The following is a 14,145-nucleotide window of genomic DNA, read 5'->3' as shown; positions in this document are numbered from 1 at the left end:
CACTATTTCTTGGGGCCTGGAAGGATAAAATCCATTGTGACTTTCTTTTTCCTTTGGCTTTGGTAGACCCTTCAGGTCCAAATTTCCTCCAAGATAATGCCCAAAATAATTATAGCAGGGACTTGAGATTTTGCATACTTGGAGTGCTAAAAGGTGAGAAGTATTCTAAAAGAATTGCAAATTTTGGTTAGTGAGAACACTATCTATCTGTTCATAAGGGCAGTGGTGGCCTATTTTATTAGTAGCTATTTTGAGAAACGTGGCAGGGCTCAGTGACCTTGTAGGTTTGGGTCCATATGAAGGCAGTAGTTGAAGTCACTGCCCTAAAAAAAAAAAAAAAAAAGTAATCAGTGCCCTTGACTGATCTTACATAAATACCAGCCTGTCAAAGAGAAAAATGAAGGGGAAAGAGCCTCAGGCCTGTATGAAAGATACATAGACCATCGCATTTTCTTTTTTATACTTTAGAAGTTCACTTGGACCCCTACAGAACATGGTGTCCTGTCGCAGACTGTCAGACGGTGTGCCCTGTTGCATCAAGTGACCCTGGACAGCCTGTGCAGGTGGAGTGTCCTTCTTGTCACCTGAAGTTCTGCTCATGTTGCAAGGATGCTTGGCATGCAGAAGTTTCCTGTAGAGATAGTCAGCCTATTGTCCTGCCAACAGAGCACGGGTAAGAAAGGAAATGGTCTTTGGGATTATTCACTGGTTTTCTCAGAAACCCCAAATATGTTGCTTGGAGGAGTGATCTTGTGATTGAATGTAGAGATTGGTTATTTCCCTGTGGAACTTCCCTGAGAAGCGTCTCAGAATTGGTGGGTTGTTAACAAAGAATAATGAGGAAAGCATTTCTAAGGGGATTTTAGTTATTTACCCCTGGAGAGTCTCCCAGATATGATGAAATAACTGCATAGATTTGGATTTCTCTTCAGGTGGAGAGGCACATGGTCCACAGGTTTTCAGTAGGAAGCCATGGCTTTGTCCAGTTATTGGCATAGGAGTCATGACCACCTGCTATTGATTTACCTCATTCTTCCTGCTTGCAGAGTGATGCAGAAATAATTTTGTTACCTGACTATGCTGCATGCAAGCTTTGAGGTGTGCCAGTCATGTCAGAGCACTGCAATAGAAACAGCAGCTCTTTAGGGCAGTGCAGTGCTAAATTCATAGGTACTAGAGGAAAAAGGCTACATCTCTCAATACTTTGTGCTCTGCAAAGATGGTGCCAAGGTTCAGATTCAGTTACAATGAGAAGCAATTAAATCTGTACCTTTCAGTTCAGAGGGTTTTTCCAGCAGTAGAAGGGCCCAGAGTCAGAGACCTTTGTGCTTGATCCCTTGCTTTGCTTGAGGCTCTGGCTGTTATGCATTGGCAAGAACAGAGATGCCAGTGTTCTAGTCCAGTTGGCTTACTCACCCCACAGCCACAGAGTATGTAGGACCATTCTTCAGGAATAGTAACACTACCTGGCTATGATACTGTGCTCGAATCTTAGATCAAACAAACCAAGAGAAAACTAGATGTAATGCACAGGGCAGGCACATCCCTTCTTAGCCAGTACCCTCTGCACTTTCACTGCCATGGCAGGAGGGTCTGCAGGTATCATAGGACGATGTAAAGATCCCAGAGGAGAGAGGAGTTGGGTTCTGACATTGTCACTTGCTATCTGTGGGACCTCATGGGTATCACTCAGCCTCTATGAGTCTGTTTCTCTATATGGGAAAAAAAAAAGTGGAGGGGAGAGAAGGAAAATAATAACTGTCTCACTGCTGTAATGTTATTGTGAATACCTGATCTGATCTTGGATCTGACCACACTTTATGGACTTGATGTCACTGGGTGCTGGTTTTGATGAACAGTAGCTAAAGGGCAAGCTGTGCTCTGGTTCCCCTAACCTTTCTCCTTCAGCGCGTTCTCCTTATTTTCTATGCCTCTTAAGGCTGTGAGCCCTTCGGAGAAGATCTCTTTAATGATGCTGGGCATTTCTTTTTGAGTATTGATTATTGCCTCCCTCGACCACTTCCATTTGTTTATCTGAACAGATCACTGGAAAGATTTATCTATGCCATGTCAGATCCTGAGCTAGTTTTTCTACTGTGCAGCAGACTTCTTGTGTTTTTGATTTAGACAGCGTATGCTCAGAGAATGAAATAATAATTTGGCAAAACGATGAATTAAGTCAGGTATGGCACATCCAATTAAATAATTCGCTCCAAGCCAAAGAGAAATAAATTAGAGTTCTTTTTTGTTGTGAGTTATCTGAAGGACTAATAATCTGTGTGCCTCCTCTTTTTACCCACACCCTCTTCTGTGGAAGTAAATTAAGCTCAGATAAGAGTTCACTACCTACCCATCAGGGTAGGTAGGTTTTTTTTTTTTTTTCATTTTAGATATGATTGATTTTATTTTGTTGAAAGTGTTTCTTCTGTAAAATGAACACCTATACAAGACTAGGCGGAGAGTGGGTTTGTGCCCCCACAGGTCAGAGGATGAGGTGGGAGAGAATTTCTCGCAGGCCAGCTTCCCACCACTTCATTGGCAAGAGAGAGGATGGCACAGAGTTCACTTCACTTGACCTCACTCCAGGGGAGAGAGGAGCAGAAATGGTGGACACTTAGGCAGAGGGGGCCATTCTCTAGGAATTCAGTTGGTGACTAATTAATTGCACTCAACCCACTCTTCCCCACCTCTGGTTAGTGTGTACATTCTTGTGGTTCTACCTTTTAAATAAAACCCTGGCAGCGTTCTGGATCCCCACCCTATGATTTCTCATCCTTTCTGTTTCTAGGGCCCTCTTTGGGACAGACGCAGAAGCGCCCATTAAGCAATGCCCAGTTTGTCGGGTTTATATCGAACGCAACGAAGGCTGTGCTCAGATGATGTGCAAGAACTGCAAGCACACGTTTTGCTGGTACTGTCTCCAGAACCTGGATGTAAGTTCCACCCGGAAGTGTCTTCTCATGTGGTCTTTCTCTACACTGTATCTGTGCCACCACCGGGATCCTACAGGCTTTCCTTTTAAAATAGTGAGGAGCCTATGTTTGTCCTGCAAAAGAAGTTTATTTTTCTTAGTGACACTTTCTGAGCCTGGTTTCAATGTCTATAAAATGTCTCTTTGAGTACCTTAGCTGTGTCAGCACAGCTTTAAAGGCAAGCTCTTGTTTTAGGGACATTTTCTGCTTTGGGGACACTGTCTCCTTTTATTATATTATATAAGGAACTATCAGTGTATTCATTTTATATTGCTGCTGTGACAAAGTACCACAAATTTATTGTCTTTAGTTCCGTACTCTGGAAATCTGACGTGAGTGTCACTGGATTAAAATTAAGGTGTCCTCAGGGCTGCATTCTCTTCTGGATTCTAGGGGAGAATCCAATTCTTTGCTTTTTCCAGCTTCCAGAAGCTGCCTGCTTTTGTTGGCTTGGGGCCCCTTTCTCTATCTTCAGAGCCAGCACATCACATCTCTCCAACCCATTCTTCCATTGTCACAGCTCCCTCTGACCACAGCTGGGAAAGCTTCTCAGTGCTTAAGGACCCTATGATTAGATTGGCCACATCTGGATGATACAGTGATTAGGTTGACCATGTCTGGGTGATACAGTGATTAGATTGCTATGGTCTGGGTGATATAGGCCCTCCTCGCCCACCTCAAGGTCTTTCTTTAGTGACACTCCTTAAGTCCCTTTTGCCATGGAAGGCAACATGTTCTCCAATTCTAGGGGTTAGGCCACAGGCATCTGTAGGAGAGCCGTTATCCTGCCTATCGTAATTTGGTTGTCCTCTTGTTTTTGAACTTAAAGAAAAAAGCCACTCAAATTGGTAGGATGTCTTAAATAACCACGCCTCATTTGTTGGCATGACAGTGGCTCCCTTCCCAGACAGAGGGATCTGTCCCAGTGAACCTTTCCCCTCACCATTCATGAAGCACGTCTTGCCCAGTTCAGGTGCAGTTCATTCAGTCCCGTGCCAAGGCTCATGGTGACCTCAGAGGTAAAAAATAGTGTGAAGGACTGATCAGCAGGTCTTAACTCCAATGCTCGTGTTTATTCTAACACACGTGTGCTGTCACAGAGAGGAATAGATAACTCCCTGTTGTGGCAATCTGGACTATTGAAATATGTCCACATCAAGGGTGAGCCCTCCATCATGGTGAGGTGGACATTCTTTTCTCATTTTCTCTCATTTCCTTTTAAAAGATTTATTTATTAGAGAGAGAGAGTGCATGCACATATGCGCTCCTGTGCACAGGTAGGGAAAGTAAGAGAGGAGAGAGAGAGAATCTCAAGGAGACTCCACACAGAGCTGAGAGCTCAGTGCAGGGCTCAGATCTCACGGCACTGAGCTCACAACCTGAGCTGAAATCAAGAGTCAAATGCCCCACCGACTGTGCCACCTGGCACCCCACTCAACTTGTCATTTCAATCGCCTAGTTCATTGCAACTTGATAAGCAGTTGTGGTGTTTTAGTATCACACACTCGGTGAGTCCATGTGCAGTTAATACGGGGTGTGTGCTGCCACCACCTGCGTGATTTGTAGCTGAAAATGAGGTAAGTTGTTTCAGATGACATCTGTGAGTAAGAATTTTAATCAGCCTGATCTCAGTGTTTCAAGCAGAGGTATAAATTGGGGGAAAGAAAACTGACATTTTAGACATTTCAAAAGCTCAGCAGCTCAGGTCGAAAGAAAGGTTTTTGATTTTTTTTTTTAAATTGTGTTTCTCATAACCTCTTGAATTACAATTCTGTGTGATATTAGACCAATCATGATTCCAAACGTGTGATACCCTGGGTGTGGTTTTACTGATTGCATACCCCTCATGTTTTACAAAGGAAAAGATTCTTTTCTGTTTGCCTTCAGGTTTAACCAGAATATTAATTGGGTTCATACGCACAAGGAGGCTGAGCCCATGAGGTTCTTTTTAAGAGGCAAGGATGTAAGGGAATAAAGATGTGTGCCCAAATCTCTCCATCCTTTGGCTGAAATATGTTTGGGGTATGGTGTTGCAAAGAACACATTGTTCTGTTTCTTGGACTGTTCTGGGGCTCGAGTTGAAATGGTACAGATGTTAGAAGGCTGGATACACAGACTTCAAATATTGAAGCATCTTTTTCTGGTCATTGTGTTTTGAGATCTCATCTTCTTGGTTTTAGCCAGGGGTACTGGCTTGTTGGTAATGACATTTTTCTCTTGACAAGTGCTCTGTGTCAGCTGGCGGTGTTGATCTTTGTTTATAGGAAGGTTTCAGAGCATGGGTCTGGGAGCAGGATGCTTGTCCAAGAGCCAAGCCTGAGACAGGCCACCAAACCTAAGTGATTTTTGAGTTTTGCTGAGGTGTTGGGTTGGGTCCTCATTCTTGGTGTTTCAGAGGATGAAATGTTCTTAATCTTCTGCTTTGGGGACCTCATAGACTTGTACCCTTCCATTGTCTCTCCTCTCTCCTGGGATTTCATGTTGCACTAACGTCTCCGTGTATTCAGTTGTATCCCATTTAGAAATGAGTCACACTATTCTCAAGCCTACATTTCTCCCTTATCCCATTCTCTCTCTCTCTCCTCTTAGAAGCCAAGCCTCAAAACAGCATCATCACCTCTTGTTGACACTTTCTTACCTTCAGTATTTAAATACACTCAGCTTGCCACATCATCACAGTCTTGACTGTGTTTCTCCAAGGCTTTGAGTGACGTCTTTTGAGTAAAATCCAATGGATATTTGTCCTCCTCTTACCTAGATTCTCTGCTGCTTTGACATCTTGACCCGCTCTGTTTCAGTGATGACATCTCTTCTGGTTTCCCTTCTACCTTCCAGGCCACCTCTCAGTTTCCTTCCCAGGTGCCTCTTCGACCCATCCTTTATCTTTATTTACTGCTTTTTAGAGTAAGAGAGCAAAAAGGGGGAGGGGCAGGGGGAGAGGGAGAGAATCTTAAGCAGGCTCTGTGCAGAGTATGGCGCTCTATCTCATGACCCTTGAGATCATGACCTGAGTCAAAATCAGGAGTTGGATGCTTTACCCTACTGATCTTCCCCAGGCTCCTCCTCCTTCACCCATTCTTACGTGTTTTATGTTCACCGTCCCCTTTGCCAGTCTGTTCTCTCTCCCTGGGTGATGTCATCTCCTGCGGTTTTTCTCCACCCTATGTACATGATTCCCAAGTCTTTTCCCCCAAATTCTCACCTGTGTAATCAGCTGCCTTTTGTAATCAGTACTGCTTGGATGTCTCAAGTGTGTCTCAAGTTCATCGTGTTGAAGGTGTGGCCATCATTTTCCCAGCAAAGTTCATCTCTCAGTTGTCATTTCTCTCATCCAGGTTCCTGCCTCTGCCCAGTGGTTTTCCCCTCATCTGCGATTACTTCTCCTTCTCCTCCCATCGTTCATTACCTTCTTAGGATCCCATGTCTCCCCACATCTGTGTTTCCCAGCTCAGCTGCTAGTGTTTTTTCTCATGTGTTTCTTGCAGCAGCCTGCTGGCTGTGTCACTCCTAGTCTTCGTTCCATGGTGCACCTGGGCTAGAGCCGCCTTTCAAAGATGAGTGCTCAGGACACTCATCCTTTCTAGACTCAGTCAGGAGTCTTGATGGTTATGATCTGTTTTCACTCAGTGATTTGTAAATGTACTGAGGTACATTCTAAGATCGTGGCCTTGAAATTTGTATTCCCAGAAAGAGCTTCTGCTTCCATCAAGGTGATCCAATGTGGTTAGCATTTATTTCTCACTTCAAAACAGCGTTCTCACCGAAACCCCTCTCTTTGTTTTTCAGAATGACATTTTCCTCAGACATTATGACAAAGGGCCATGTAGGAATAAGCTGGGCCACTCGAGAGCCTCAGTGATGTGGAACCGAACACAGGTACCCTGCCCTTGAAGGGAGTGTGAGATACACTGACTTGGGATGGCTCACAAGGCCCACCTGTTCCTTCTCCCCACCCTGTTCTCTACTTACACATCCCAGCCTAGGAGCTTCTGGGGAGTTCTGGGGGCAGGGCCAGGGAATAGTAATGAAGCAACTGCCTAAAGTTAGTTCATGAGGATGATACCCCTGGGGATAAGTAGAGGGGCAGGGCGCCAGAGCAGCCAAGTAATTAACAGTGACCTGCAGAATGAAGGCAGATATTCTTTCCTCTTGAAAAACACAGTAGAATCACTTTCCTAAAGCCCCATAAGTCGTATTTCCTATAAAAGTCAGTGCTCTAAAATCCTATGAGCCCCTGCTGGGGCTTAGATCCCTCTGTACATGCCATTGTGTGTTTCTGTGGCAGGTTCAAAGGGAGTCCTGGTTTATTTTTAATAGTGTTTCATATTTATTAAAGACTACGTTCCTTTTAAGGGCGTCAGTGTTAATAGCCTAGTAATCGTTATTAGCATCCCTACGAGACTGTCAAGGAGACCGGGTAGAGAGAGAGCCAACAGCAACAATTCGGGATTACACGGAGCTAGTGCCAGAGCTCAAATTAGCGTCCAGTTTGTTCCTCTCGCCTCCAATCTAGTCCTCGCTGTCTCCTGGGTTTAAATCCAGTTCAGATCATTGCTGGGCATTGGCCAAAAGTTCCTATAATTGGAACTGTTTTATGTGCCTGCGGTGGTGTCTTCGCTCAGGGTACTAGAATAAATTACCATAAACCGAGTGGCTTGAAAATTAGAAACATATTTCCCCTGGTTCTGGAGACTAGAAGGTGTCAGTGTGGTTTGGGTTGTGGCAAGGACCGTTTTCCTGGTCTGTAGATGGCTGCCTTCTCACTGTGTCCTCACATGGTACTGGACTCGGGGACAGGAAGCAAGCTCTCTGAGGTCTATTTTTAAAAGGGAGAGCACTAATCCCATCATAAGGGCTGCACCTTCATGTCTTCATTACCTCCCACAGGCCTTCTTTCCAAGTATCATTGTACTGGACATTAGGATTTCAATATATGAATCTTTGTGTGTTGGGGGGGGGCGGATAAAACATTCAATCTGCAGCAGGTGGTATAGTATCCATATAGGAAGATTTAACTGCTCAAGTAGGTTTTTCTTCTAAATTTCCAGGTGGTGGGGATTCTGGTGGGATTGGGCATCATTGCCTTGGTGACTTCACCCTTGCTGCTCCTGGCTTCCCCGTGTATAATCTGTTGTGTCTGCAAGTCCTGTCGGGGCAAGAAGAAGACGCACGATCCATCTACAACCTAAAGGACTCCACTCATGTCCATGTGCCACAGACATCTAGGGTTATAAAGAGAAGCACAGTGATCAAGCCCCCACTTAGTGAACTTGCCTCCTCCTTGCCAAACTTTGAAAGTGCCTCTGTGTCCAGACTTTGAACTCACCTGCCTGCCTGCCTGCCTTTGGCATCAGAAAAGGCCACGGCCTGGTGGGTGTGTTCCTGTGTAAAGACAACTGAGTTCTGCCGTCTAGGCTGTGTCCACGGAGCATGTCGGGAAGCTTTGAGGTTGCTGAGAAGGGACTAACCCATCATCATTTTATCCTCCAGAGGATCCCAGTAGACTGTTCCAACTTCCAGCCGCATCCGGGGAGCCTGAGTGAACGTTCAGTAGAATTAATGTATTGTCATAGTTGGCAACACGCATCGTAACTGAGCAGCCAGAGTCTGGTCTGTGTTGATTTGACCACCACAGGGGAGAAACCCACCCCACCCCTGTAGGAGGGAAAGGATAATACCCTTTAAGGGGAAATTGTCCTAATTGCCACGAAGCAGGCTGCGGATCTTAGGAAGTGGATATGTCGGTGCTGCCTCTGCAGGCTACTGGGTGTGCTGTTCCCGGCATTCCTACGGTGACTTGGCAGGAACACAATAGGTTTCTCCATGTATGATCTCAGCTTCAAGCAGGAGAAACTGCTGTGCACAGGAAGTTATCCCTTCCCAGTGTGAAAGGGTTGCAGCCTGTAAAACAATGTGGCCTGATTGAGTGGCTCTCCTTAGGCAAGAGCAACTTTGATAACGTGATAAACTCTATTCCCACAGCCAGTAGCTGTGGTCTACAGGATTATTTTATGTGAAATACGGGTCGAGTGGCAGAGGTTAAAAACCTTCATCATAGGTACCAGAGCCCTTTCCTGAGCTCTGTGTTCATGCACCCAGCACATTGAGAATTGGACCTAAAAGTACACACCACGAGTGAGTATCAGAGTCCATGTGTACATGAATCTGTGTAACTTGCTGCCTACCTAGAATTTCCATCCATTGGGCATGCTTGAGTATATCCAGTGGTACACACAAAATAAATGTTTCCTCAAAGCCATTCTGTGTTTCCTTCTGGGACTAATATGGTTTATTATAAATCAACCTAAAGGTTTTTTTGCATATTATATATGTGAATTTTGGTTGCAAGTTCATAACTTACCCAAAGGTCTACACTCATAAACATAACTCTTTGAAAACAATACCTAGTACAATGTCATGCCATCTCTGTCTGTAAAAACACTGATAATCAAGTTATTTACATATTTTGAGACATAACTCAGAGCAGCTCTCTTTTCAGCAAAGGTTTGTATTGCTCTTTCAGCAAAGGTTTGTATTGCTCTTTCAGCATTGGTCAGGGCAATCCAAATACTTCCTGTGTGTACAAAGCACTGATAACACAACAAAAAATGTAAGAGATAAAATGTAAATGCTTTATCATAGATGCTTTGGGTTGGTATTGCCTTATTGCGACTTATGTTTCCCATATCCATTGGTCAGATTTTGAATAAACGGGTTTTGAAAAGACAATAACTTTTTCTCCAATGACAGGATTACATAATTGCCATTAGCAACGTAGCCTGGTGCTTCAGGAGACCATGTAGAATGCTCATAGGGCGTTCTCCTTGAAACTAGCAGCACTGCATCAGGGACTGTCCGAACCCATCGTCTTTTCCCGAGGTAACTGGGTAACTAGGTTATGAAATTGCTGCTATCCTGGATCTATTAATAAAGAATGATGCTTTGCCGATGTAACGGAATGTATCCTAAGTGGGGATGTGTATACTTAAGGAACTTTGGTTCACACGTACATAATGATATCTGATATATGTATAGTACATCTCTTGGTCGTATACATTTTTATTTACCATTTGTATAGGACTTAGATGAGAACTCTGGGAAAACTTTTGAATGGCAACCAACCAAAAACATTTTTAATCATGTTTCAGAAATTTCTCAATCTTAAGTGTCTTTATTTTCCTTTGAAACTCTAAACACTTCAGAACAAGAATACCCTCTTCTATCGATGTATTTCATATTAGTATAAATATAAGTTGTACATAAGTTTGAATAAGTTGCTTTGTCTTAACACTGCCTCAGTATAGCAAAGGGCATTTATAACTGCTCAGGGGATCGCAGGGATTCAGCTGAAATTGAATTTTTCTATCAAGAATGTCTGTTGTGGCAATGTACTCTGGCAAGAGTGAACTCTCTGACCTTGATTCCGCAAAGAATCTTTGAACAGGGGCTGATTTCGAATAACCTAAAATCCTGTGTTATCAGAGGCGGAGGTCCTAAATTTAGAGTTAAAGATAGAGAAAGACATCCATACTGTTTCCTTGGCAAAACTGAAGGAACTTGTCTTCTCATAAAGGTACTGTAACAGAATCAGCTACTTATTTGTAGAGGATAGGGAATAGGGTGTTGATTGTGAAGCAGACTTTAAACAACTGGATTTAAGTTTTTAAATGTTGAAAAGTGCCTGGAAAATCGTAACTTCTTCCTTCTGTAGCACATGAATTGGCCTGTGTAAGATTGTCAGCATCAACAGGAACAGGTTAGTGGGTCTAACCTATATGTCTCTGGTCCATCAAAGGACAAGATGTAAGCTGAGGTAGAAACTTTGTTTACAAAGGAGATAGCCAACAACTTGGGTAATAGAGATTGATGTTTTCTTTTGAGATAATTGGCCAGGGAGAGAGTTCAACCTGTCTCCTTCCTCTGTATGTCAGCCCTATCTTCTCCTAGTGATCCTTTTTCTGTCCTAGGAAGAAATATGGTTCTACGTGATGATGTTTGGATGTCATGGCAAAAATCTTTGTTCTTGGAGCATATAGTCTATTTGAAATAGAAATCGAGACTCCTTCACTAGATTGTAATCTGGATGTAATACCCCACCCCACCCCCGTTTCCCACCCCTCATCCAGAAACACTAGCAGATATAAGGGCACAACAGCTAGCTGCTGACCCTCCTGGGAATTTTTTTTCTTGTTATGGGGTAGGGAGACGAAGGGGAAAGGCCTGTGGAAGCAGATCGTGGAATCGTGTGCATTCTGTTTGTTCACACAATGGGTGTTTGCTCTGGACTTGAAATCTCAATTTTGATAAAGAAGCCTTTGAAAAACAAAGAATTCACAGTGTGGATTTTCATGTATCCTTCATCATGAAAACTTTACCTATCTAGATTTGAAAATCTACATGTTTATGTGAATGTAAATCACTGTTTCTTGGAACCCCAAATTGTCTCTTAAAAACTATTCAGAATCTAAATATGTGTTATTTAACCCTTCTCTACACAGTGCTTGACTTTCTGTTCATGAATGGATGCCTTTATGTATATAGAACCGTGTATATATGTGTCACTCTGAAGACAATTTCTTAATGCCTTAGATGAATGACATTTTATAAAGCTGTCAAATGATATCTGTAGGCTGTTACATCTCATGTTGATTCAAGATCCAGAAAGTTTTGTTATGTATTTAAGAAATTGCTGTTGTATTGTATTTTTTTTCTGATTATTTGAGAGGGAAATAGCTGTTTTAGTCTCTGTAGCCCCAATAAATGCAGAGGAGGAAAGCAAGCGTGGCAAACCTTTGTTGTGCTACATGTTTCTAGACATGTTCAATTTTATCCTCCAGGAACCACCCAAACACTAGTAATTCCTAGGTTCAGAATTTACAGAAAGCACCCAAATCTGTGATACTAATTTATGCAAATAACTCTTGCTATCTTATTTCTTAAAAAAAAATGAGAGGAAGTATAATGCCTTCACTTGTTGCAGGCATTTGTGTTGTGTGTACGATATTCCACACGGTCAGCGCACAGGCATTGGTCCTTATCCAGAGAAGTAACCAATAACTGAGGTCTTTGATCATTCTAATAAAAAATGCTGCCAGGCATCAAAGCCATTAGTTCTCTAAAATGAGGGTTGGACTACGTGCTGTCTATGGCCAGTTCTAACCTTCCACAAGTCTGTTGGAGGAATGTTAATTTCCTGGTTAAGAAAGTTAAGGGAATTACATGAGTGTTAAGGTCATTTCCATTTGATTAGTATTCAAAGCAGGACTCACCAAAGGTTGAATGCCTAGTAAGTTGGTTACCAACTAGAACTTGTGTTTCTGCAAAACTGAAAGCTCACATTCCTATCTTCTTGTGTTGGTTCCTCTTCATTGACCATTATCTGGCTGCAGTAGGATACTGATTGAATCTAGGATTGACCTTCCGATTCAAATTCTGTAGTCTCATCACTCAGTTTTGAGGAAATCAATAAGATCATATTAAAAGATTTTTTGGGTATGGCTTCTTATTTTGCTTAATCATTTCCTAGAATGTCAACATTATTTCATTTTTTAAGTGTCATTGTTTGCTAAACTTGAGTTTGCATCCCCGAAGAATTATTGAGTGAACCATTTTATACAGCAATGATTTTAATCAGTGCCCAACTGGCAAACTCCGTGCCATGTAAATCATGAGCCTAGTGAATCTGAAGGAAAATTATAATCAGGTTTCTCTGAAATTCAGTTATTTTCATTTGTTAGATAATGTATGTTTTGACCCTAAAGATAGTATCCCGCTCCATGTTATGAGAAAGAAATGAACTTCATCAAATAATTCAATAGCAGTTACAATGTTTGACATATATTTTTACATATGTTTTTTAAAGAACTTTTGAGAACAATCACATGAGATAAATGGAGTAGATATTATATCTATTTCATAGAGAAAGCAGTGGTTTTATGTTCCTATCTTGCCAAGGGTGACACGACTGATGAGTGGCAGCCAGAAAAAAGAATATGAGACTCCTTCAGAATACTTTCACGCTTTCATTAGTTGGGAATTCTGATCCTGCCTCAATCCTGTATCTGTGAGTGCCAAGAGCATGAACTCCCCTCTCAATGATCTGTATCGGTGGAGGTATATGTAAGAATAATTTGTTATTTCAAATAATCATTTAGAATCTGTGTTTTGATGTGACTGGAGCAGATGGCCTCCCCTAAGGTCAATCCCAGTCACTCCCTGGTTGAGGAGGAGGAGAAGAAATCACTCTGTGGTGTGTGTCTTCCAAACAATGGAACTAGAATTACAGGTGGGTCCATGTCCTTATTTCAGAAGCCAACACATTTGTCTCTTCTCCACAATATAAAGTATATTCTCACAGGTTCCTTTAATGTTTACAGTCAACACTCAGAGCAATTGTTAAATCCAAATCTTTTCCTTTTAACACAACCAGCTTGTGTATTTGTGGCCAGTCTTTAAATCAATCCTTCAATTGGCAGTTTCAAAAGCAAGAAATGGGGCACTAAATAATGAATTTATTGAATGAATTCCTAATGTGTTTAAAGAAGTTCTGCTTTGAATTCCATGTTCTGCCTCTATGTTTTTCAATTTTATCAATACAATTTTATCAGTCCCCCCCCCTTTTTTTTATATGTTGAAACTGAATTCAGACTTCAGATGAGAATGAAGTCTGATGTTCGCCATTTGTAGTTCCTTAATGATCTAGTGTGATCAAAGGAGTGTGATCTTCTTTTGGAGGAATGGGTGGGTGGTTAACATTAATGCTATTGAATGCCTCCAAATAAAATGAATGTGAAATTTTTCTCGACTTCTGATTATTGATCAGTCTGGACTTAATTTTTGAAGCCAAGCTCGTTTGTTTAACCAAAAGCAAACAAGTCCAGAAATCCACACACCGCCCTCTGTGATGTGTCCCGAATTCAAGCCTGGCCCTGGGACTTTGGCACTGCGAGGACACGTGAACAGAATGTCGAGAGAGGGTTGGCAAATCTGATGTCACCATTGGCACAGAACAAGCAGGCAGTGTCCTCTATTCTCCCTGCCACCCCCCACCCCCACTCCGGGAGTCCAGATGGTGTAGGATCAGGGGACCTACACCCAGCTAGCTGTAAGATAACTGCAGTTCCAGGTGTCACTTTGCTCTTGATTGGTTGTGTGGTCTAGGCCCAAACACTTA

General features: G+C 42.5%; 1 protein-coding gene across 2 annotated transcripts in view; it reads left to right on the top strand.

The window, feature by feature from the left end:
- RNF144B (ring finger protein 144B) overlaps nucleotides 1-13,770 on the top strand; it is a 78,226-nt gene extending 64,456 nt beyond the window's left edge. For both annotated transcript variants that reach the window (XM_041770944.1, XM_041770945.1), the window contains exons 5-8: nucleotides 469-673; nucleotides 2,789-2,933; nucleotides 6,759-6,848; nucleotides 8,021-13,770. In XM_041770944.1, the coding sequence (XP_041626878.1) occupies nucleotides 469-673; nucleotides 2,789-2,933; nucleotides 6,759-6,848; nucleotides 8,021-8,161 (581 nt within the window). In that variant the 3' untranslated portion in view covers nucleotides 8,162-13,770. The remainder of the gene's footprint in view (nucleotides 1-468; nucleotides 674-2,788; nucleotides 2,934-6,758; nucleotides 6,849-8,020) is intronic.
- The last annotated feature ends 375 nt before the right edge of the window (nucleotides 13,771-14,145 follow it).

The sequence above is a fragment of the Vulpes lagopus genome, chromosome 10 (genome assembly GCF_018345385.1).
Source record: "Vulpes lagopus strain Blue_001 chromosome 10, ASM1834538v1, whole genome shotgun sequence".
Taxonomy (NCBI): Eukaryota; Metazoa; Chordata; class Mammalia; order Carnivora; family Canidae; genus Vulpes; species Vulpes lagopus.
The sequence above is the reverse complement of the archived record's forward strand: the minus strand, read 5'-3'. Positions and strand labels throughout refer to the sequence as shown.